The sequence below is a fragment of the Paramisgurnus dabryanus genome, chromosome 13 (genome assembly GCF_030506205.2).
Source record: "Paramisgurnus dabryanus chromosome 13, PD_genome_1.1, whole genome shotgun sequence".
NCBI classification, from domain to species: domain Eukaryota; kingdom Metazoa; phylum Chordata; class Actinopteri; order Cypriniformes; family Cobitidae; genus Paramisgurnus; species Paramisgurnus dabryanus.
Genome location: NC_133349.1, coordinates 64755 through 87029, shown reverse-complemented (window position 1 = coordinate 87029; position 22275 = coordinate 64755). Strand labels below are relative to the sequence as shown.

The following is a 22275-nucleotide window of genomic DNA, read 5'->3' as shown; positions in this document are numbered from 1 at the left end:
AGCAGCAGTGTTGAGGGGTTTTAACATTGGCCCTGTCCCAAATGGCGCACTTCATGTGGACTTTCGGTCTTGTGGCCTTAAATTGCGCGTTCTCGCTTAGTCTACGAGTCCGTAGGGTGTCCCATCTTTTCGCTTTGAAGTGTGCTCATCAGCGCCTCCTTTGCCCCCTTGATGCGGTCTTCAGTGAAGCCCGCACTGCAGCAGGCTTCGCGCACTTTGCCAACCCAGAAGTCCTTGCGAAAGGGCAATCAGACCAATCAGACGACGGAAGGGAGGAGTTCACACTGACGGGCAACTTCTCTACCTATTTCCGGTGTGATGCTCGAGTCTGTCCCAAAATACGACTCCGGTGCACCCACGTGGACTCACATCAAGGGTCCCTAAAGTCTGGACTACGTGATGTCATCAAAGTGTGGACTCTAAGGAGGACCACAAGTCCGGAGTGTGCCATTTGGGACAGGGCCTTTAAGTGGCATGGCATCTTACGCATAGAAGCCAGTGGCACGTGTCACTACGTTTTGTGGCACTTCCGGTTTCAATTGGCTCGTACCAGTGGCTTGTCGAGTGGCACTTCCGATGTCCAGTGGCTCATACCACTCCGTTTAGTGGCTTGTCTACTGACACATGTCAGTAAAACTTAGGTTTGTTGGATTGAGGCATGTGGCACTGATAGTCACCGATCGATCATTACAGATCCGAGAGTAACTTTCTCGTGCTGCTGCTATGTTCATTTAATTGTGACACAATGATTGTGTGTGTCCTTTTTGACTCTGTTGTTTCGGGTAACCGAATGCGTGAAATGCATCGAGAGCTAAATAGGACATATTGATCGTTCAACAAGGGATTGTATGATGATCATTATTCACAATTTAAGTATTAAAAAATTTAAATATTTAAAATGGGAAGGCAAATATTTTATATATTTAATAAAGCACAGCATTTGATTTTGATTGCATCTGAGCAATATTGTATATTTTATAATACTGTTAGTTTTTAATATAATTTTTCTAAATGTATTAATTGTGAAAATCTAGTCTGTGAGTGGCATGTTTTTTAACCAGTGCCAATGTGTTGTATTTAATAAAAAGTGTCATTTATAAGAATCTTGCAGAATATTATAATATTTTTCTGCAAAGTACCGCATTTACACAAATGCACGCCAAAACAAAAGGTGTCAGTCCAACCATGTTGGTAGTTTACATCCTATGTTTAAAAGCAATGTCCTATTACATATTTTACAACATGATATTTACACGGTGTTGACAGTGCAGATACGTCACTTGCCCTTCAAAATTACATTTTATATAGATTGTTATCCATAAGAAGTAAGGGTTGTTAATTTGAACAAATTATTATTTCACAATATTTAAAAGAATTAGTAATTATTTTAAATACATTTTAAAATTATTTCAAAGCAAAAAAGATTTTAAATAAGCGCCGACAGAAACACTTTACAAATGATTAAATAAAACACAGTTATTTTATGCATTTCAATATATAAATGTTGCCTAAAGTATGCTTTAAGAAAAGGGGCAGGTTTTTTTACTTCGATCTCGTCTTGTGAATATCTAGTAGACTCACTTAAATTAGGCCTATACTATACTACAGATTAATATAAAGAAAATGCATAATGTTCACACGACCATGGCTCAGACAAATACTGTGCTTTATTAAATTAAAACACTCAAAATATTATGCATTTCCATTTAAAATTTAAATATTGTGATCATCCAATCCCTTATGAACGAGTGTCAAGATGATATATATAGCTCTCGATTCATTTTACGCATTCGGTTACCTGAAACACCAGAGTCAAAAAGGACACACAAAATAATTGTGTCACAATTAAATGAACATAGCAGCAGCACGCGTAAGTTACGCTCGGATCTGTAATGATCGATCGGTGACTTCAGTGCCACATGCCTCAATCCAACAGACCTAAGTTTTACTGACATGTGTCAGTGTACGAGCAACCAAACGGAGTGATATGAGCCACTGGACAGCGGAAGTGCCACTCGACGAGCCACTAAAAAGTGGCATGAGCCACTGGACACCGGAAGTGCCACTCGATGAGCCACTGGTACGAGCCAATTGAAACCGGAAGTGCCACTAAACATAGTGGCACGTGCCAGTGGCTTCTTTGCGTAAGATGCCATGCCACTTTATGTTAAAACTGCTACTGGATGTTTCGAAAGGGGCATCAGGGAAAGGTGACAGACAGGTATACTTAATGTGAGACTAAGTCCTACAGTAGTTTTCCCAGCATTAGCTCCATGGAAGATGATGTGGCCAGAGGTAGACTGGTTTGTTTTAGAAGAAAAAAGGAAAGCGAGGGAGGAAATTAATTTAGTGAGGGTATTTAAGAATCGAGTAGGAGAAGAATATGGTAATTTTATTCAAATCTATACAGATGGGGCAAAGGATCCTGAGACAGAAGTTACAGGATTAGGACTAGCAATACCAGGGCAACAGATTGAAATTAGTAGAAGAACATCGGACAAGTTAGGGGTTTACACTGTAGAAATGTTGGCAATTTTGGAGGCATTGCGGTGGCTGGAGAAGAAGGGACAGGTAAAGGCGTTGATTTGCTCGGACACGTCTTCAGTTTTAGGAAGCTTAAGATCGTTTCTATCAAAAAGTAGACAAGATATTCTGTATGATGTATTGCAGTTAAGCACAAATATAGTCAGTAAGGGCAGTCAGGTCAAGTTTATGTGGGTTCCAGCACATGTGGAGATCAGGGGTAATGAGAGGGCAGATAAACTAGCAAAAATGGCATTATTGAAAGATACTATAGAAATGCAAATTAGCCTTAGTAAATCAGAGGTTAAGAGCATAGTATGGGAGAAAATAAATCAAATGTGGCAGGTAAGGTGGGATAGAGAGGAGAGGGGGAGAAAGTTATATCAAATTCAGAATAGTGTCAAAGGAAATAGGTTGGTAGGTGGTAATCGAAGAGAGGAAATAGTGATAACAAGGTTAAGGTTGGGTCATTGTATGTTAAATAAAACTCTTTAAGATGATAGGCAAACATCAAACAGGATTGTGTGAAGAATGTCGAGTGGAGGAATCAGTAAAACACGAATTATTAGACTGTCAGAGATATATAGAACAAAGAGACAAATTGAGTAGTGATTTTAGGGAGTTAGGAGAACAGGAATTCACTTTAAAAAGTTTACTGGGTGATAATGATAGGGCACATTTTAGGGTACTGATGACTTTTCTGAAGGAGACAGGGCTATATAATAGGATTTGAGATAGTTATAGGGGGGAAAGGAGGAGGTAATGTAGGATAGGAAATGTGTTTATTAAATTTTTTTTTAATATATGTCATTGAAAAGTAGAGAGTAGACCTATTATCAGGTCCATATTCCGGAACAGAGGGGGCGGTAATGGTCCATTAAGCTGGTTGCCAACCGCCGGTAAAAAAGAAAGAAGAAGAAGAAGGTGACAGACAGATGCACTAAAAAGATCCTCTGTGAAGACGTAACTCGGAAGAAGGAAAGTTGTTGTGAAGTTTCGATGGAAGGGACAAACACAGGCTCGGTCAGCGGTTTGCAACACCGCATGGTAGGAAACATAACAGTTAGGTGATTCTGGAAGCGATCTGGAAATGGAGGAGGAAGTGTTAGGTGCGGAGGTAATGTATGGAAGGTAGTTGAAAATCACAGATGTATAATACTTAAAGGAATAGTCTACTCATTTTCAATATTAAAATATGTTATTACCTTAACTAAGAACTGTTGAATCATCCCTCTATCATCTGTGTGTGTGCACGTAAGCGTGGAGCGCGCTGCGACGCTACGATAGCATTTAGCTTAGCCCCATTTATAGAGACAGAGCGCCGATATGCAAATTTGAAAACCACGCCCACCGGGGGGGAAAACAATCCAACCGTCTCCATTGACTTTGTATTGCGAGAGGCTGCCTCCTTGTCATTTCTGGCTTATAACAAAAAACAGAATAATGCCTAAAAGCTGCTGTGTGACAATATGTACAGCTAACAAGCCAAAGAACCCAGAAATAAGTTTTTATAAGCTGTCGAGCCGTAAAACCCAGCTTTTAAGGAGAATAAAGTGGATCGCCGACTACGTTTCCCCCTAGTGGACGCAGTTCTACTAATAGAAGTACTATGAAAAGTTGCCTGTTTCCACTTTTGTTTCTTTAAACGCTCGTTTTATGAGGTCGACAGCTTAAAAAAAACTTATTTTTGGCTTTTTAGCTGTACACCTTGTCACACAGCATCTGTAAATAAGTTTTTATAAGCTGTCGACCCCAAAAACGAGCGTTTAAAGACACAAAAGTGGAAACAGGCAACTTTTCATAGTAATACTATTAGTAGAACTGCGTCCAATAGGGGGAAACGTAGTCGGCGATCCACTTTATTCTCCTTAACACTCTGGGGTCGGCTGCGGCGCGGGCGCCGCAAACTCTTTATATTTCGATCACTCCCCAAAGAGACTTAGATAACTCTGCTGATTTTTGACATACAGATATGATTTATACATCATTTAAACCGTTGAAGTGTCTAGTTTTTTTCTGTCCACTCCCAATAAAAACAGCATGTTGTGCTTTTCGCAAAATTAAGAAAATAAACATGATGCGCGTTTTGTTCTCTCTCCCTCAGTGAAGTCCTTTCAGAAACACGTCAGAAAAATGAACTGTAACTTAACGAATATTTGTCATATAAACAAAAGATAAATGTCTACATAATGCTTCGAATGTCTGCTTTTAAATGATGTAAGTGAAATCGAAAACAAATATTGTAATTCGTTGTTAACTGTATTAGAAGAGAGAGATGTACCGTCTTTCTTCTGTTGCTTCATTATCTATAATGAGCCACGCCCCGCTCCATTGAAGAAAAGAGCAGAGATAATCCATATTCATTAGTCAACCCCACAGTCAATGGACATTCCGTCTCTGCAGCCATTCACTGCTGTGTTGAGTTTTAATCCGAGTGCTGGAAACATGACATCTACTTGTTTACTCGTGACTGTAACTAAAGTTATCTCCAGACGCGAGTGTGACTCGATCGACGTCCAAACGCACACACAAACACACAATGCCTCATATTTGAAGCGCTTTGTGGTATCATTATAAAAGATGCGATTGCACACATCACATACTTGTTTACTCGCGCCTAAATCTCCAGACAGACGCGAGTGTGTGTGCTTCGTCAGTGTGACGGGATCGATGTCCGACATATAAATCCTTATTTACTTGCGGATGTGTGTCAGTTTCTCCAGACGCGAGTGTTTTCTTTGTCTTCCGTCAAACAGCTGAGGCGACGGGAACGCACATACACAAACACGCGAGTCAGGAAACTCGACGCGCTTTTTGGTATTCTTATAAAATACGCAATTGCAAACAGTACAATCCTTATTTATTTGCGTCATATCTCCGCACAGCAAGTTTATTAAACACAGGATCACTCGCATGTGCACACATTCACTGCTTTCATGATCAACACGTGAGGTAATGGCGGCGGCTGTAAACAAACATTGATAAGTTTATCACGCGTGTCCCTGGTTGTGTTTCTACTATAGTGATTACAAAAACACAAATAGGAGTCCAGACAACGATAGGCAGTTGTTCTTTTGAGCTTTTTACTGCACAAAAGTAAACCTCTCGCTGGCCAACCAAACACTAACCCTGAGTTGAAGTGTGTTCATTTTACGATGGCCAAACAGTATCTTTACCAGGATTAGGCTACCATGGATTTTAAAAGGTAACTTATACTTGTGAAATGAATAGAAAATATTTCAATAGAAATATATATATATATATATATATATATATATATATATATATATATATATATATATATATATATATATATATATATATATATATATATAATGTGTGTGTGTATTTACATTATATTGAAAAGTAAACCTTATCATGGTTTTACTACAGAGGTAGTTACATTCCTATTGAACATCCCCACAAGGCTCATTATTCAATTCTTTTGTCTCTCAGCTGTCAATCACTGATTATTCAGGAGCTTTCCCGCCTCCACGCATACAGCCTCTCTCAAGCAAAAGTGTCTTAGAAATTGTAAATCAATATCTTGCTTTATGTGATTGAGTAGGCCATATGATTTTCACATCATTTTGAAGAAAAAACTCTAGACTACTAGATCCAGTTTGGAAAGTCTTGGGAAACATGTTAAGAATGAGTTTTGTGGAGTTATATCAGTGACTTAAAAATTTTGCTTTTTCAAAAACCACGCATAAACATTTTTCTCTCAAAAATACAAACATGTACATACATGTTGATTATATGATATTGTAGCCCAGTTTGTGATGAACACAGTGTTATGAGACTTTTGCCATTAATATGTTTTTAAGCAACTGAAAAAAGCACAAATGTCAGTGCATGTCAAAACTTCCCCAGGGCCCTAAAAACCCCTTAGACCCCAGAGGGTTAAAGACAGGGTTTTACGGCTCGACAGCTTATAAAAACTTATTTCTGGGTTCTTTGGCTTGTTAGCTGTACATACTGTCACACAGCAGTTTTTAGGCATTATTCTGTTTTTTGTTATAAGCCAGAAATGACAAGGAGGCAGCCTCTCGCAATACAAAGTCAATGGAGACGGTTGGATTGTTTTCCCCCCCGGTGGGCGTGGTTTTCAGGTTATGACGCGCGGCGCTCTGTCTCTATTCAATGCTGCCATTTAGAGATAAAGTTAGAAGTGACCAAACACATCAACGTTTTTCCTATTTAAGACGAGTAGTTATACGAGCAAGTTTGGTGGTACAAAATAAAACGTAGCGCTTTTCTAAGCGGATTTAAAAGAGTAACTATATTTTATGGCGTAATAGCACTTTTGGGAGTACTTCGACTCGCCTGAAAAGTCCGCTCCCCTTCTCACTCTCATAATGGGAGAGGGAGGGTGTTACTGCGCCAAGTCGAAGTACTCCCAAAAGTGCTATTACGCCATAAAATATAGTTACTCTTTTAAATCCGCTTAGAAAAGCGCTATGTTTTATTTTGTACCACCAAACTTGCTCGTATAACTACTCGTCTTAAATAGGAAAAACGTTGATGTGTTTGGTCACTTCTAACTTTATCTCTAAATGGTACCATTGAATGAATGGGGCTAAGCTAAATGCTATCGTAGCGTCGCAGCGCGCTCCAGCGCTTACGTGCACACACACAGATGATAGAGGGATGATTCAACAGTTCTTAGTTAAGGTAATAACATATTTTAATATTGAAAATGAGTAGACTATTCCTTTAAGTATTTCAGTTACATTTTCCAAGCATCTGTGCTTTATCAGAGTGTTTGTCTTGGGGAAAAATTTACTTAACTTGTCTAAAAAATGTTCACTACATTCTAAAGTATAGAATCTTACTGTGTATTCCTTTTATATTGCATATTAAAAATGATTTAATACCTAATTACATAAAAATTGTGTACTTTTAATTTCTAATGATGCAATTCGAATCTGAACCTGAATCTGCAATAAATCCGCTGAAATTAACTAACGTAAAGCAATTAATGCAGGGCTCAAAATTAACTTTTTTATTTGGTAGCACTGGTGCTCCCAACTTTAAAGAGTTAGGAGCACCAGCAAAAATTTAGGCGCATCCATCCAAAATTTAAAAGGCACCTAAACTACAATGTATATGTTAATAGATTTCTTTTATTAAAAATAAAATGCCACCATGGCCAGCATTTAAAATTTGGTTTTCTATTTATTTTATTTTATTTTTTGCTGCATAGATTCCAAAATTAATACCCAAATTCTGTTGAAATAGTATAGCAATAATAATTTAACAATTACAGGTTAAATTATTAAGATTACAATAGAAAATCTAGCAAACACGTAAAACACTGATTAATTGGGACATAGAAGGCTAATATATATATTGGTATTGATAACTGCATTACCAGGATGCTATTACTACTAAATAGGCAATTTAAAAAAAAAAAACTATATAAACATACCATCATTGTCGTGTTCCACATCAACATGGACCACAAGGATGTTTGTTGGATGTCCATTCACCAGCGCATGCGCAAATACACTATCAAACACTCTTTGACAGACAGGTCGGTGTCTCCATCAATAATGAACACATTTGTCATGACACTACTTGTGTTTTTGGCACTTTCGCCATGTTTAAGCAAGGTCTGGCGCTTAAAATGTTTTGATTCCGCCACCAACGCCGTTTTATAGGATACAGTAAACACATTAAGTTACATCGAGCCATTCTCATAGCGGAGACACTCGAAATCTTTAAGCCACTCTCTCCGAAAGGTTTAACGTCAAGTCTTATTTTCCAGTGGTGGAGTCGCATTTGAATCCGGATCGTCGTCATTAATTACAGTAGTTACATTGGCTGTAATCGGCTCGTTCTCGTCATTCTCGTAGTTCGTCTTTCACATTTTTCACGCTTCACGTACCAACGTAGCACGGCAACAAGGAATGACTGACGCTCATATTAGCCAATCTGCGGTCTTTGATTGGTTATGTAACGTTGGAGAGAACACTGAACCTGGGACAGCAGCACGCAGCATCACAATCTAAATCAAGTCGCACCACACAACAAAATGGGCAGTCGCACAAATGCTCCCAAATATATTTTAAGGTCGCACAGATTAAATTTCGGTCGCATATGCGACCAAAATAGTCGCAATTTCGAGCCCTGATTAATGACAAGATAGGGCCGATTGATAAGGCAAAAATGGTAAGGGGTGGTAAACTGCTATTACTTTGCAAAGATAATGAGCATCAGAAAAAGGCAATTGGAATGAAGACATTACTGGGGAAAAGGTAATTAGTCAAATTCCAGAAAAGAGAAATTTGGTAGGAGGAATAATAATAGGAATCAAGATTGACAGAAAGAATCAAAAAGAATATTTCTGAAGCAGAAGTGAAGGAAGTAAGAAGACTTCTGTCAAAGACAAAGAAAAGAAGGATAGTTTATCTGTGATGTTACTTTTTGATGAGAATAAATTACCTGAAAGGGTATATTTAGGATACTTAAGTTATATGGTTAGACCTTATGTACCTCCCCCATTAAGATGTTATAAATGTCAAAGATTTGGCCATGTTGCGGCAGGGAAACAAAGATGTGGAGGAGAGCAAGATTATAGTAAATCCTAAATGCTGTAACTGTGGGGTAGAGCATAGCGTACGGAGGATGTCAAGCGAGACAAAAAGTCTTGAAAAAACAAAATGTAAGAGTGGAAAATGGGTTAACATATGCTGAGGCCCTGAAGAAAGTGGAACAAGAAACAAAAAGAAATGAAAAAAGCTGAACCTCAGAAAATTAACAAAAAGTATAGAGGAGACTCAGAAGGATCCAATGGAGATTGACAAAATGTCTTTAGTAGCATTTATAGTTGAAGTGGTTAACTGCTCAGCACAAACGAAAAATCAGACGGAGAGAATTAAAATCATAGTGAGCTGCTGAATAGTATTTGGAAATAGAGGAAATTAATCTGGAAATAATCAATGAAAATCTAAAAGTACAGGTAGGAAACACCCAGACAGCATGTGTACATCAAAGTTTATATGAAAATAGGAAAACACGAAACTGGTTATTATTATTTTTTTTCTCACTAAATGTATTCAACCAAGTAGTGCTCCATACTCCAATCCAGTAGGTGCAGGTGGAAAATGCACCGCTAGTTGGTTTGCCAACCGCCATTTAAACAACCGAAGAAGAAGTAGTTGTTTCGAAAGCAGCTACAACTACCAGCCAGTACATTGTTAATTTTTTGTGCAAACCTAATACTTGTATACTAAATAAAAGTATAGTTCTACTTTAGTAGTACTTCGGAAAAGTTACTAATATATAAGCGTTAGGTTGGGTATAACCAAACTTAAATAGATTTTTCTGTATTGAAATAAATGGCGTCTGATTTTAGCCCAGTTGGTACACTTATGTTTATCTTAAATAGTACTCGAGACAAAACTTTTGTAACGTTAACCGAGTTTAAAATTAGTGCGTTAAATTAGTACTGCATTTACCAAGTGTACTGAAATAAATAGTGTATCGGATGGTGCTGCTGTTTTTAAATCTCATTGTTTTGCATTTGGTTAACCATGTAGAAATAAAAGATTATATAAAAACATTCACAAACGTATTGAATGATGTTTGTACTTTTGTTTTCACAGTGTGCTGATCTCACTAGAGATGCACTTGAAGCTTGTGTTGGTCTTGGTAAGTGTCATTGTTGTTGCAACATAGCTCAGCTGCGAATCATTCTCGCCTGGTGGATCTGTCAGTGGTCTGATCAGGGCTAGAGATTCGCTAGATAAACACATCAGCATGAGACTGCAGATCAGACCTGTAGTGTTTCATCTGTTCTCATCCTGCACTGCTGGTGACACCTGATCCGCTGCCCGTCCTTCTTTCTGCCTGCCCTGCTAAATTTTAATACCTATGAAATGTTAAGAAATTCTGTCAGTGTCTCAGCGATGACATTACAAACATAAAGACAGTATTCTTTTGGAAAGTCCTGTTTGGTGAATTTGGAATCATTTATTGAAAACTTTTAACATCATTTCTTAGTATTTGTGCAACAATTTAATTGAAGTTGCACATTGTATGACTACTCATAATTGACTTAATATGATTGTATCCTTTTATTAAGTTGCCGCTTGTGTTTAGAGTCAAGATCTGTAATACGATTAAAATAAGGTCATGAAAGGTTTTCCTAATTTTTTAATTCAAAAAGAGAAACTTAATTTGGTAAAAATATAACCATTTCACCCCCAGGTTGATGACATCATCAGAAGTATGTCTGAGCCTAATGGAGAGGTCACATCGTTCTGTGTCCGTAACAAAACTGCTGGAGGTCAAGAAAAGAGGAACCTTTAAGATTGAATCAATGTTTTCTCTACAGCTTCTGTCTGTCTGGACTCTCTGATCTTCAGTGTTTTCATCACTGTCATATAATGCTGACAGATGAGGGAGTAATCTTTCAAGATTTCAGTTAGTATTCCTATTGTCACTTTTACATTGTTAATAGTTGTAAGAACAGCTACTGTATTTAAAATCAATTACAAAAATATATATATTTTACAACACATTGTTTCATTGTACCTTTACAGAAAATTATTCCATAATATGTAAATTTGGGTGTGGGGTCTCTTTTGGCTAAACTTAGTTATTAACAAGTCACAGTAGTTTAGTATAAGATATATTTTGGTAGAGAAAAATGAACCTATAACACTTAAGTGTCAGGCTAATTTAAGGCCCATCTCGTACTGTTTGCTGAGGTGAAGTAGTTGTTAAGATAATTCTTGTATCTGTATTTGGGACTTTCACTTTACTAAATGTTCCTCATGCAAATGAGTAATGTCTTGAATTTACAATCTGCTCCAACTAAAGTTCCTAATGTGATTCTAATCTGGGGATCTGGTACAAACCCTATGGAGTTTATCAGATATTGTGGGCACATGTATCATGCTTGCTCAAGTGCAAATAAGTTGGAAATTTCCATCCTAATGTTTCAAAATAAAAAAATAAAGCTACAATGTTACCATGTTTACTGGTTTCTAATTTTGATCACAGTTTTATTCCCAAAAAGTGTTTTGTTGACTCTGTTAAATCCCTGCTGAAAATAAAACAATAAAACCATTACAGAAAATTCTAATGGTTTCCATTTAAATACCAATAGGAACCATTAGATTTTACCATTAAAACCACTACACTGTAGTGTGTTTTGGGCCATATTCCATTAGAACCAATAAAAATCCCAATAAAACCAATAGAATTTCTGTGATGGTGTCTATTGTTTTTTTTTACCAGGGATTTTCAAACATGCTAGCAGAACATTGGTATACAGACAGCTAATATTAATTCAAATTTCGATTAAATATTAATTGAATATTATTACAAACATAAAATAACTGTTTATTAATGCTATCGTACGTTTAACACTATGAACTAACGATCTGCGCATGCGCATGCTAAAACTCCTGTTTTTAGGAAGTCAGAAACTCTGGCGAAGCGACTTTTCCCTTCTGGCCTGTAGGAATATTTACGGATCGTTAAATGAAGAATTTCATTACAAATCTCACATTTTGAGAACAAAGAAGAGCATCGTGTAACGTTACTTGTAATAAGACCCAAACTGCAATGTTAAAGAGCGATATACTTCTTCTGGTGAGTGAGCTTTATACAACACAAATGTTTTTCACTAACTTTAGTTAACTCTTGGCTGTTTGTGATCGTTAATAGAGATAAGACAACGTAACTATCGCCTTGAAAAACATTACAAAGTTAATAATTTTGGCAGGGTTAAAACATAACACAATCAAAACAAGGATTTAATCGCTCATGAAGACGCGACCCTTAAGAAAATTACCATGGTTCTATTGTGGTAAAAGTGTAGTAACTCTGTTTTTTGGTGGATTGATTAACTTACTATAAGCAAACCATGGTTTTACTACACTTACCATGGTTTAACTATAGTTTTTAAAAACCATGTTTGTCAAAACTATGATTATTTTGTGGTTACCATGGTTTTACTACAGTTACCATGTTTTTTTTGGTTAACTGTAGTAAAGCCATGGCTAATTTTCGTTAGGGGATCCGTGAACGCATTACAGTCCCTTCGGCTCATTTAACTCAATGTCTAAAATGACAGTTTTTCTTTTAGTAATGAAAGATTTAACATGACTGTTGAGATCATGTTTGTGTGTGTGTATGTCCGCGTGTTTCTGTCTTGCAGCTCACCTGGATCTGATATTTGTGTAGATGACTGATATCTGACTGAAGATCCTCCTGAATCTCCAGACTGCTGTTGTCGATCATGTGGATCCTGCTGTGTTTGAGCTTCATTTCAGTCATGACAGACTCTTGCACGAGCCACAGTTCGTTCACATGTGAGCCAGTGCGTGTGCAGTGGTGTCATGGCATGCCTTACAACAGCACGTTTTTCCCCAATATGCTTGAACATTATGACCAGGACATCGCTGCCAGTATGATGGAGGTGAGGTTTGATGAAGGTCATCCTTGAAACTGCAGCTCACCATACAATTCTTTGTTTTTTTCTAGGAGGGCAAGAAGTAAAGGAAAAAAACACATTTCATATAAATAACTAGTCTCAACATTCAAAAATCATGACAGATTCACTTGTATTTAAAGGGTTCATAGCATGAAAATCTGACCTTTTCCATGGTCAAGGGCTAAAATTGGGTCGCCAGGGCTTTTATCTACCTAGAAAACGTAAAAAAGAACAACCCAGTAACTTTGTTTGGGTAAACCATTCTTTGCAATTTTGTGAAAAATTAGGCCGTTCAGATTTTGCTTGTTTTGTGAGGTAGGTAGCAAGGCAAATTACAATAATACCGGCCCTTAACCTGCGCTATCCAACCACAGCACTGCCATTTAATGCAGAGAGAAAGAGAGAGAAAGAAAAAAAATAATTGACAGCGCAATTAAGTTTCAATAGAGGTTATGCATTGATGTAACTTTTCCACATGACCACGCCGGAGCACGTCCTGTTGAGTGGCAAACGTTCAACAAAATGGCTGGTTTTCATAGCAGCTACTGCCAAAATGCCAGTAAAATTGACTATTATCAGCTTAAATTGAATTTAGTTGCACTTGATAGAGGTGGACAATACTTAGTTACATTAGATACATTATCCAAGCATCTGTGCTTTATTACGTTGTTTGTCTTGGGAAATGTTTTACTTCACTACATTCTAAAGCATATAATCATACTGTGTATTCTTTAATATTGCATATTAAAATGTATTTAATACCTAATTACACTAAGTACTTAAGTAATTACTTTTTACTTGAGTAAAAGTAAGAAAGTACTAGATGTTTAATGTGCTTAAATATTAAAGATGCAGTTTGTATTATTTTCGCGCGCTAGATGGCACCAGATCGAACAATAACAATGATGTTGTTTACTGATGCTCTGAAGCAGCGTGGAATTATGGGATTTTGTAGTCTTTAACTCAACCACTGATGGCCATCAATCAGACGCGAACGAGAAATCACGTAAGGTAATCAAGTCTTATAAATGTTGCGTTTGATGACATTGTTTAATTCATTATGTAAGTTTATATGTGATGTTCAAAACGAAATTGTTAGTCATATTGATATTACAGTATTAGTCCAAATTCGATGGTAAACACAGCACAGAATTAAGTTTTCAACTTACAATCTACAATGATTTTTCACATAATGTATTGACAGTACAAATCTTATTGTGAAGTGTCTTAAAATGACCATTTATATTGCTGTACAATACCTTTGATGTGCATATCGTCCGCGGGAAGACGCGCTGATTACAATCTACACACTAATGTTGTGATCAATATAATAGCATACGTTTTTTGAAGGGTTACGAATCAAAACAACTCACCCATCGCGTAAAACACAAGCAGGATCAGAATCTCGGTCTAGTTAAATGTTGTCGTGAAGCTCTCTCCATCCAGATAATGCAACAACAAATTGATCCTCCCTCGTTTTGTTCCAAACTCTTTCTGGGTCGTTTGGTTGGCCCGTACGCTTACAGGAGCTGACACAACCAGAGGCAGACGGTACAGAGATATCCATAAGTTCATAAGCAAGCGCGTAGCCCGACAGGCGCTATCGCATAGTTCCGCATTTGTCCACAACACTGGCTCGCTGCGTCCGAAAAATCAAGGCAGTGAGGACCTAACCCTTTTGAAAATCTCATAATATGACCCCTTTAATTTTGAGGCTTCATAATTTCTGAAGCACGTGCTCATGAGAGAAAGATACTTTATTAATCCCCACTGGGAAATCGGTTTACATGAGCAACAGCCAAACAGAACCCAACAATACAAAAGTACTGATATGCTAGACAATAATTAGAATTTACAATATACAGCAGTACACAAAATATACACAGAATATGTACAACAAAGAGTGACTAGAGAGCTTTATGAAGCTTTAAAGCCAAGGGTGTCGTGTGTATGGTTTTACATTTGTATTATATTATGAGTATTATGGATGCATTGTACATGCAGTCTTATTGCAGTGGGAACAAATGATTTTCTGTGTTGAGGTGGGATCAGTCTCCAGCTAATATTACTCATCAAGCTAACAAACATATCATGAAGAGGGAGAGCGGTGTTGTCCAGAATGGGTTAGGAGTTTAGACATTGTTCTCTTTTCTGTAACCACCTCCAGAGTATAACAGATCTTGCTTTCCTGATAAGTTTATTTCACTAGTATTGGTAAACAAGTCAATAATTTTGATGCGTACATTAAATTACTTTAGTCTCCTTACAGGGCTCGAAATTGCGACTATTTTGGTCGCATATGCGACCGAAATTTAATCTGTGCGACCTTAAAATATATTTGGGAGCATTTGTGCGACTGCCCATTTTGTTGTGTGGTGCGACTTGATTTAGATTGTGATGCTGCGTGCTGCTGTCCCAGGTTCAGTGTTCTCTCCAACGTTACATAACCAATCAAAGACCGCAGATTGGCTAATATGAGCGTCAGTCATTCCTTGTTGCCGTGCTACGTTGGTACGTGAAGCGCGAAAAATGTGAAAGACGAACTACGAGAATGACGAGAACGAGCCGATTACAGCCAATGTAACTACTGTAATTAATGACGACGATCCGGATTCAAATGCCACTCCACCACTGGAAAATAAGACTTGACGTTAAACCTTTCGGAGAGAGTGGCTTAAAGATTTCGAGTGTCTCCGCTATGAGAATGGCTCGATGTAACTTAATGTGTTTACTGTAAATCCTATAAAACGGCGTTGGTGGCGGAATCAAAACATTTTAAGCGCCAGACCTTGCTTAAACATGGCGAAAGTGCCAAAAACACAAGTAGTGTCATGACAAATGTGTTCATTATTGATGGAGACACCGACCTGTCTGTCAAAGAGTGTTTGATAGTGTATTTGCGCATGCGCTGGTGAATGGACATCCAACAAACATCCTTGTGGTCCATGTTGATGTGGAACACGACAATGATTGTATGTTTATATAGGTTTTTTTTTTTAAATTGCCTATTTAGTAGTAATAGCATCCTGGTAATGCAGTTATCAATACCAATATATATATTAGCCTTCTATGTCCCAATTAATCAGTGTTTTACGTGTTTGCTAGATTTTCTATTGTAATCTTAATAATTTTACCTGTAATTGTTAAATTATTATTGCTATACTATTTCAACAGAATTTGGGTATTAATTTTGGAATCTATGCAGCAAACAATAAAATAAAATAAATAGAAAACCAAATTTTAAATGCTGGCCATGGTGGCATTTTATTTTTAATAAAAGAAATCTATTAACATATACATTGTAGTTTTGGTGCCTTTTAAATTTTGGATGGATGCGCCTAAATTTTTGCTGGTGCTCCTAACTCTTTAAAGTTGGGAGCACCAGTGCTACCAAATAAAAAAGTAAATTTTGAGCCCTGCCTTATGAAATACAGTCAAATTTGTCCCTTCCTGTATATTGCCTTTGTATTCTGAGTCCAGATGAGCTCATTGTCAATGTAAACTCTCAGGTATTTGTATGAGAATGGTTGGGTTCAGTAAAGATAGTATTTCTGTGTGAAACGGAGCACATTCCTGCAGTTGTCTCATTGAGGTTTCACTGAAGGATTAAGGTGCTTTTGTAGACGTATCAAATACGCTGCCTCGTGTAACACATAAGAGAGAAGCCCTTGGCTCTATTGTTCAAACCTTTAAACAGGAGATCAGGAAGGAAGGAAACTCCAGGGAGAAAAACCCTGACTACAGTCCAGTCCATGTACACACATTCACACAGTCCTCTTGTGTTTTTCTTCACTGTTACTGTAACTTTGAAAAAAGAAAAAAAGAAAATCTCTGCTGTTGATTTAGTTACTTCTGATTTATATCCTCATACGTGAAAACACATGCGTTCCACTGAGCAATTAAAAAAAAAATGTATCTGAAAATTGATAAAAGTTTCACATTAAAAGCAATGGTTGTTTGGGCGTGTTTTTTAAATTATAAATAATGCTAAAGTAATGCTCAGAAGATCTTGGGTTAATAGCCTCTTCACACATTTGATAAGGGTCCCGGCCTGAACACATCAACATGGTATAATTCAGTAACAGACATCGCGCCACCTAGAGGCAGCAGGAAATACCATGTTTTACGCTGTGACTTACTGCTCTTAGACATTTAACCATATCAACATCATATTTCATCAGTCTAATCTCAAGACATTTTGTGATGATAAATAGAGATGACCTTGACTTTTCATTTAAAGGGCGTGTACGTAGTGGCCTCACAAAATATTGCTAAATGAATCGCATTTTTGGCAGCCTAAACAAGCTCAAAAAGTCATGAAACGTTGCACATGTCTAAAATGTGGCGAAAATTTTCATTTGATATCAGAACTTTGGTGTTAAAATGGCTCTATAGCGCCACCTACAAAAATTCAAAAGAGCAACTCCCCCGCTACAGTAAACGTACAGATACGAAATGCGGTATGATCATGTATCACTCCAACACCTACATAAAAAGTCTCTTGGAGCCAAGCTCTAAACCCCACAGGAAGTCGCCAATTTGAATTTTCTCTGTAATTTGAGTGCAAATTTTGCCATTTCTGGGCTTCGTACTTGAATGAAATTTGATCAGATCATCATCATATTTGGGCTGTGTCATTTAAAGGCCTTTGCAATGCTAAATTGATGAGATCTTGACTTTTCGTTGGAGGTTGTGTCCGTGGTGTCCTGACAAATTTCTGTGTTTCACAATGAGAAAGCTGTTGTAACTCAGGCATACAATGTCTGACTTTTCACACACTTCAGATGTTTGACAAGGTTCCTGGCCTGAACACATCAATATAACAACAATCAGCTACAGTCATAGGGCCACCTGCTGCATTTACGAGATGTCGAACATCAAAGTTCCTTTGAATATCAACGTATATTAATGACTATTTATGTTTGTACATTAAAATTATTAATTTTTATATTTCTGCACTTTGTAGAGCAGGGGAAAGCGCCCATGTTCCTGGAGAAGAATGCGCATTTCAGACGCACGCTCTAAAGAAACATAAAACATTAATTTCATTTCAGTGATTGTGATTTAGCAATGTGTTAAAGGGGTGGTTCAATGGTATTTCATGCATTCTGACTTATTAACACAGTTATAGAGTTGTTTCCTCATGCTAAACGTACGCAAAGTACTGCGCCAGGGTTCGTACAAGTTTCGGATAGTTTTTTTTGCTTACGGGCTCAGCTGACGTTTCAGGGATTTCTATATGTATCGCTTCTTTTAATGGGCACTTCCCGCGGAAAACCCTGCCCACTCGTCAATCAGCGGGAGACACTAGAACTTACAAACATCATATCACGTGACAGCTTTGTTTAATTTCAAAACTCAACAATGGCATGAATGAAGAAGTGTGTTTTGGATGTAAGGAGAAGAAAGTCAGCCTTATGGAAACAATGGATATAGTTTATTATCCGGGGCAGCAGCGGAGTTTTGTGTGTGTGTTTGATGCGCTGGATTTCATTGAAAAGTCCCAACCGGGTCATGAGTAGTGTTGCACGATGCATCGATACTTCAAAAGTACCGCGATTCTCGAAAATAAATAACGTCACGGTTCCTAAATGTATTAGTATCGATACTTATAAGAATGAACACGTCCCAGATTTGTAAGTGACACATTTCATGTTTGTGCATGCAACGCACGTTTCCATTGCCTCCCTGTGGGCGTCTGTTTTTTTTCTCCTCACACACGCAGCCAAAACTGCAGCTGTCATGTGACAAACAGAACAGCGAGATGGCTGCATGTGCGAGCACTAAGTGATACTGCCCGCTGCAGCTCAGTCTGACTTCTGAAATTCAACAGGATGCGTTCTTTTGCCTAAAGGTTTGTTTATTTTCGCGCTTTGGTCCGCAACGCGAGCTTCTGGTAATCGCGTGTGCGTCATAAAGAGATGATCCATGTGCACGGTGCGCGAGCGATAGGCAGCGGAGCTCGTATATGCTTCTGATATACTGTTGTCATTTTCTTTCATTTTGTTTCACTAAACCGTATCTCCGCTATTTTAATGAATACTCAACATTCACTCAATGATTTTTTTAAACTCCTCTAAAAGAATGGAGTAATTAGTCAACGGCTAATTCAACATCTCTAAAAACGCAACCTTCATAAATAACATTAATAATTTGCAAGCTGCTAAAATAAAGCATACAAAACATCAGCTAAAATGATATATAGGCTATATAATTATAATCAGAGCATGTGCATGTTTTTCAGTGATTTATTTATATTAGGTTATTATATTAAAGCATTTAAAGAGCACAGACCTACACAAAGGAGGTGTATTTCATTTGTGAAAAGCATTGTAAGAAATTATGGACTCAAATATAAAGTTAACCCAGTGGCGTTTCTACACGGAGGCCAAGGGTGGCCCGTGCCTCTGTAGACATGTCCCTGGCCACCCCTGTGGCCACCCCGTGCTGACCAAATAAAAAAGTATAAATTTATTTAGATTTTACACGCGAGCGCCAAAAGCGGAACTAATGCGACGCAACGTAGTGATGGCGAAGTGAAGCTTTCTTGAAGCAGTGAAGCTTTCAACCCAATTGTATCGGAAAAAGGTTCATTACTCGAAGCTTTTCAAATCAGAGCTCAATGAGGACCTCTGCTGGTGAAAGTGCTGTTTCACAACATGTTCCACAACCAAACAACGTATTAATTTAATTATAAAAGCAAAACTTAATGGATTGACAAATTAAGGATATATTCATAAATAAATGTAACACTATATTAAATACATGACCAAAGCATGTTCCATTTCATGCGAATGGTACTCCAAACAAAAAAAAAACAAATTAAGGATAGACCTTGTCTCAAAAGTATAAAGTGTGAACCTATTAAAAAATATATCATGGTATTAAGTGGTGCAGAAAAGGCTTTTTACTACTAATATATTCTATATATATCATAAACTCACTATACAGTAATCGATTCCGTGTAATGCAATACTCCAATACAACCCATGAGGGCGCGCCGCGCATCGCACAATTCTAAACCTTTGAATCAGATAACGAAGCAGTCACGTGGGTGTGTGTGAAACGAAGCTTCGGACGTCATTGGTCACGTGATTTTGCCAGAACGAATCAAGCTTCGATACAAAGCTTCAATGAAAATCGGTTCGTTTTTTTGACACACGCTTCGGAGCTTCGGTGTCACTGGTAACATCACTAACGCAACGTTCTACAGGGGCAAATTAGAGCGGCGCACCCAACCACTGTAGCTGGCTGCAGGTGCTGCTCAGCGAGTGTCTCAATTCGTTTTCAATCGCCCGATGTTGAGAATGTGTATGCAGGTTTGGGCACTGGTAAGGACTCTAGCTCACTTCACATTGGGATACTGTTCACTTGTTCTCCTGTGACGTGGCTGCTTAAGCGCGGTGATCATTCACAGCTGTTACTCATCAACAACCGGCAAAACCAACATCTCGCTAACTTTTTAAAGTTTACACATTGTAAAAAGCGCTGTAATGATGCTCTTACATATACGTGCATAAAATTGGAGGAATATAATTAAATGTTACATATGAAAATGTTTACAATTCAAGATAAATATTATTTTAAATACTGATTAGATTGTGGTCCCTAACTGTCTAGCAATGTGTGTTTATATGTAAACTAAAACAATCGTTTGTCTTTATAAAAGTTTGAATTTCATAAAGCTTATTGAGTAGGCTCGCATGATTTTCGGTTGGGGGGCTTTAGAAAAGAGCCCAGCTCCCCTTTTGCACCTGCACTCACTCTTTTATTAAATAAATATTTATATGATTGTAAAGTAAAATAAAGTTTATGGGGCAGTTTCCCGGAAAGGGATTAGACTAGTCCTAGACTAAAATAAATGTAAGAGCTGTCCAAACGGAAAACAACTTGCAATGCCATATCTTAAAACCCTGCTGAAAAAAACAGCATCAAACCAGCATGGACCACCATGGGAATTATGCTGGTCTTTGCTGGTTTGATGCTGGTTTAGCTGGTGGTCACCAGCATACCAGCACCAAAACACAACATATGCTGGTCTTGCTGGTATGACCAGCATAGGATGCTGGTGCTAATGCGGGTTTGGTGCTGGTTTAGCTGGTGCTAATGCTGGTTTGGTGCTGGTTTAGCTGGTGCTAATGCTGGTGTTGGTTTAGCTGGTGTTCATTAGCAAACCAGCACCAAAACACAACATATGCTGGTCTTGCTGGTATGCTGTTTTTTTTTCAGCAGGGAATACACCAGTGCCCTTTGTTTTGATTCAAAATGCACACAAGTAATGTATTTAGTAAGGCATGTTTGTTAAAACTAGTTATATTTCCTAATTAAACTAAGGCCTAGTCCTGTCTTAAACTAATTCCTGTAACCACCCCTATAATCTTTAAAGATAATTTCTTGCCATTTTTTATGTGCCCCTCTCGTATAACACTGGCCCCTCCTTGGCCCCCCTAGTGAAATTTGTCTAGAACCGCCACTGAGTTAACCACAGATAAATCAGACATTGAAGTACAGGAAACATTAGCCTATATAAATCCATATATCACAGCTTAAATAACATATGGTTATTATTTAGGCTCATTATTTCCTATTAAAGCAACACTATGTAGTTTTTTTACCTTTAAATAATGTCTCTAAAATTATTTCAGTGATAGAACAACTTTTAACTGGACAAATTGTACTGTTGCTGCAACCTGAGCAGCCTCCTAGCTGCTACAATCACAATCTGAAAGTGGCAGTGGAGGGTAGAGCACAGTGTTAATTTTGGCAGCAAATTCTGATGTAGTCTTAGTCAGTGTTAATTTTAGCAGCAAATTCTGATTTAGTCTTAGTCTTAGTCTTTTGAGTAACACACCATTTAGTTTTAGTCTTATTTTAGTCATCTGAAATCTTTTAGTTTTAGTCTAGTTTTAGTCGACGAAATATCATAAGAGTTTTAGTCTAGTCTTAAGTTTTTTAGTCTGTTATGGAATGGTATTAAGGTTTGAATATGCAATACAGACACAGATTTAATGGTTGTTATAGAAAACACGTATTTTATTTTATTCTTAATGTCAAAAAAACTGACCGGGGCTTTTTCACCAAAAAAAAATCACATAAAATAAGCATAAGGCCCGCTCTACCTAAAAATATACATGGTCCCTGAAAAAGATATGCATTGTCCCTAAATGACATGCACACACAGACGCACGCAGACACACAGACAAAGACACACGCACTTACGCACGCACTTTGTCCAGTCATGTAAAACCACAACATCTACTATAATAGTAACGTTACACATTTCATTCAATTTGAGGACACTG

At 37.6% G+C, this 22275-nt stretch overlaps 1 protein-coding gene and 1 long non-coding RNA gene across 4 annotated transcripts in view; both read left to right on the top strand.

Annotated features, from left to right (window-relative positions):
* Nucleotides 1-2184: 2184 nt before the first annotated feature.
* On the top strand, nucleotides 2185-11508 carry LOC135752168 (uncharacterized). Of its 2 annotated transcripts, XR_012334764.1 has the most exons (4): nucleotides 2185-2221; nucleotides 3459-3640; nucleotides 10134-10179; nucleotides 10738-11508. It is a non-coding gene; the product is annotated as an uncharacterized lncRNA (long non-coding RNA). The 2 variants fall into 2 exon arrangements; XR_010533122.2 differs by lacking the exon at nucleotides 2185-2221 and having other exon boundaries at nucleotides 3408-3640.
* A 402-nt stretch (nucleotides 11509-11910) lies between these two features.
* The window catches only part of fzd6 (frizzled class receptor 6), a 41805-nt gene continuing 31440 nt past the window's right edge, over nucleotides 11911-22275 (top strand). The window contains exons 1-2 of one of the 2 annotated variants that reach the window (XM_073811513.1): nucleotides 11911-12129; nucleotides 12724-12958. In XM_073811513.1, the coding sequence (XP_073667614.1) occupies nucleotides 12779-12958 (180 nt within the window). In that variant the 5' untranslated portion in view covers nucleotides 11911-12129; nucleotides 12724-12778. Of the gene's footprint in view, nucleotides 12130-12697; nucleotides 12959-22275 lie in introns of both variants that reach the window. The other variant, XM_065270586.2, reaches the window with a different exon arrangement.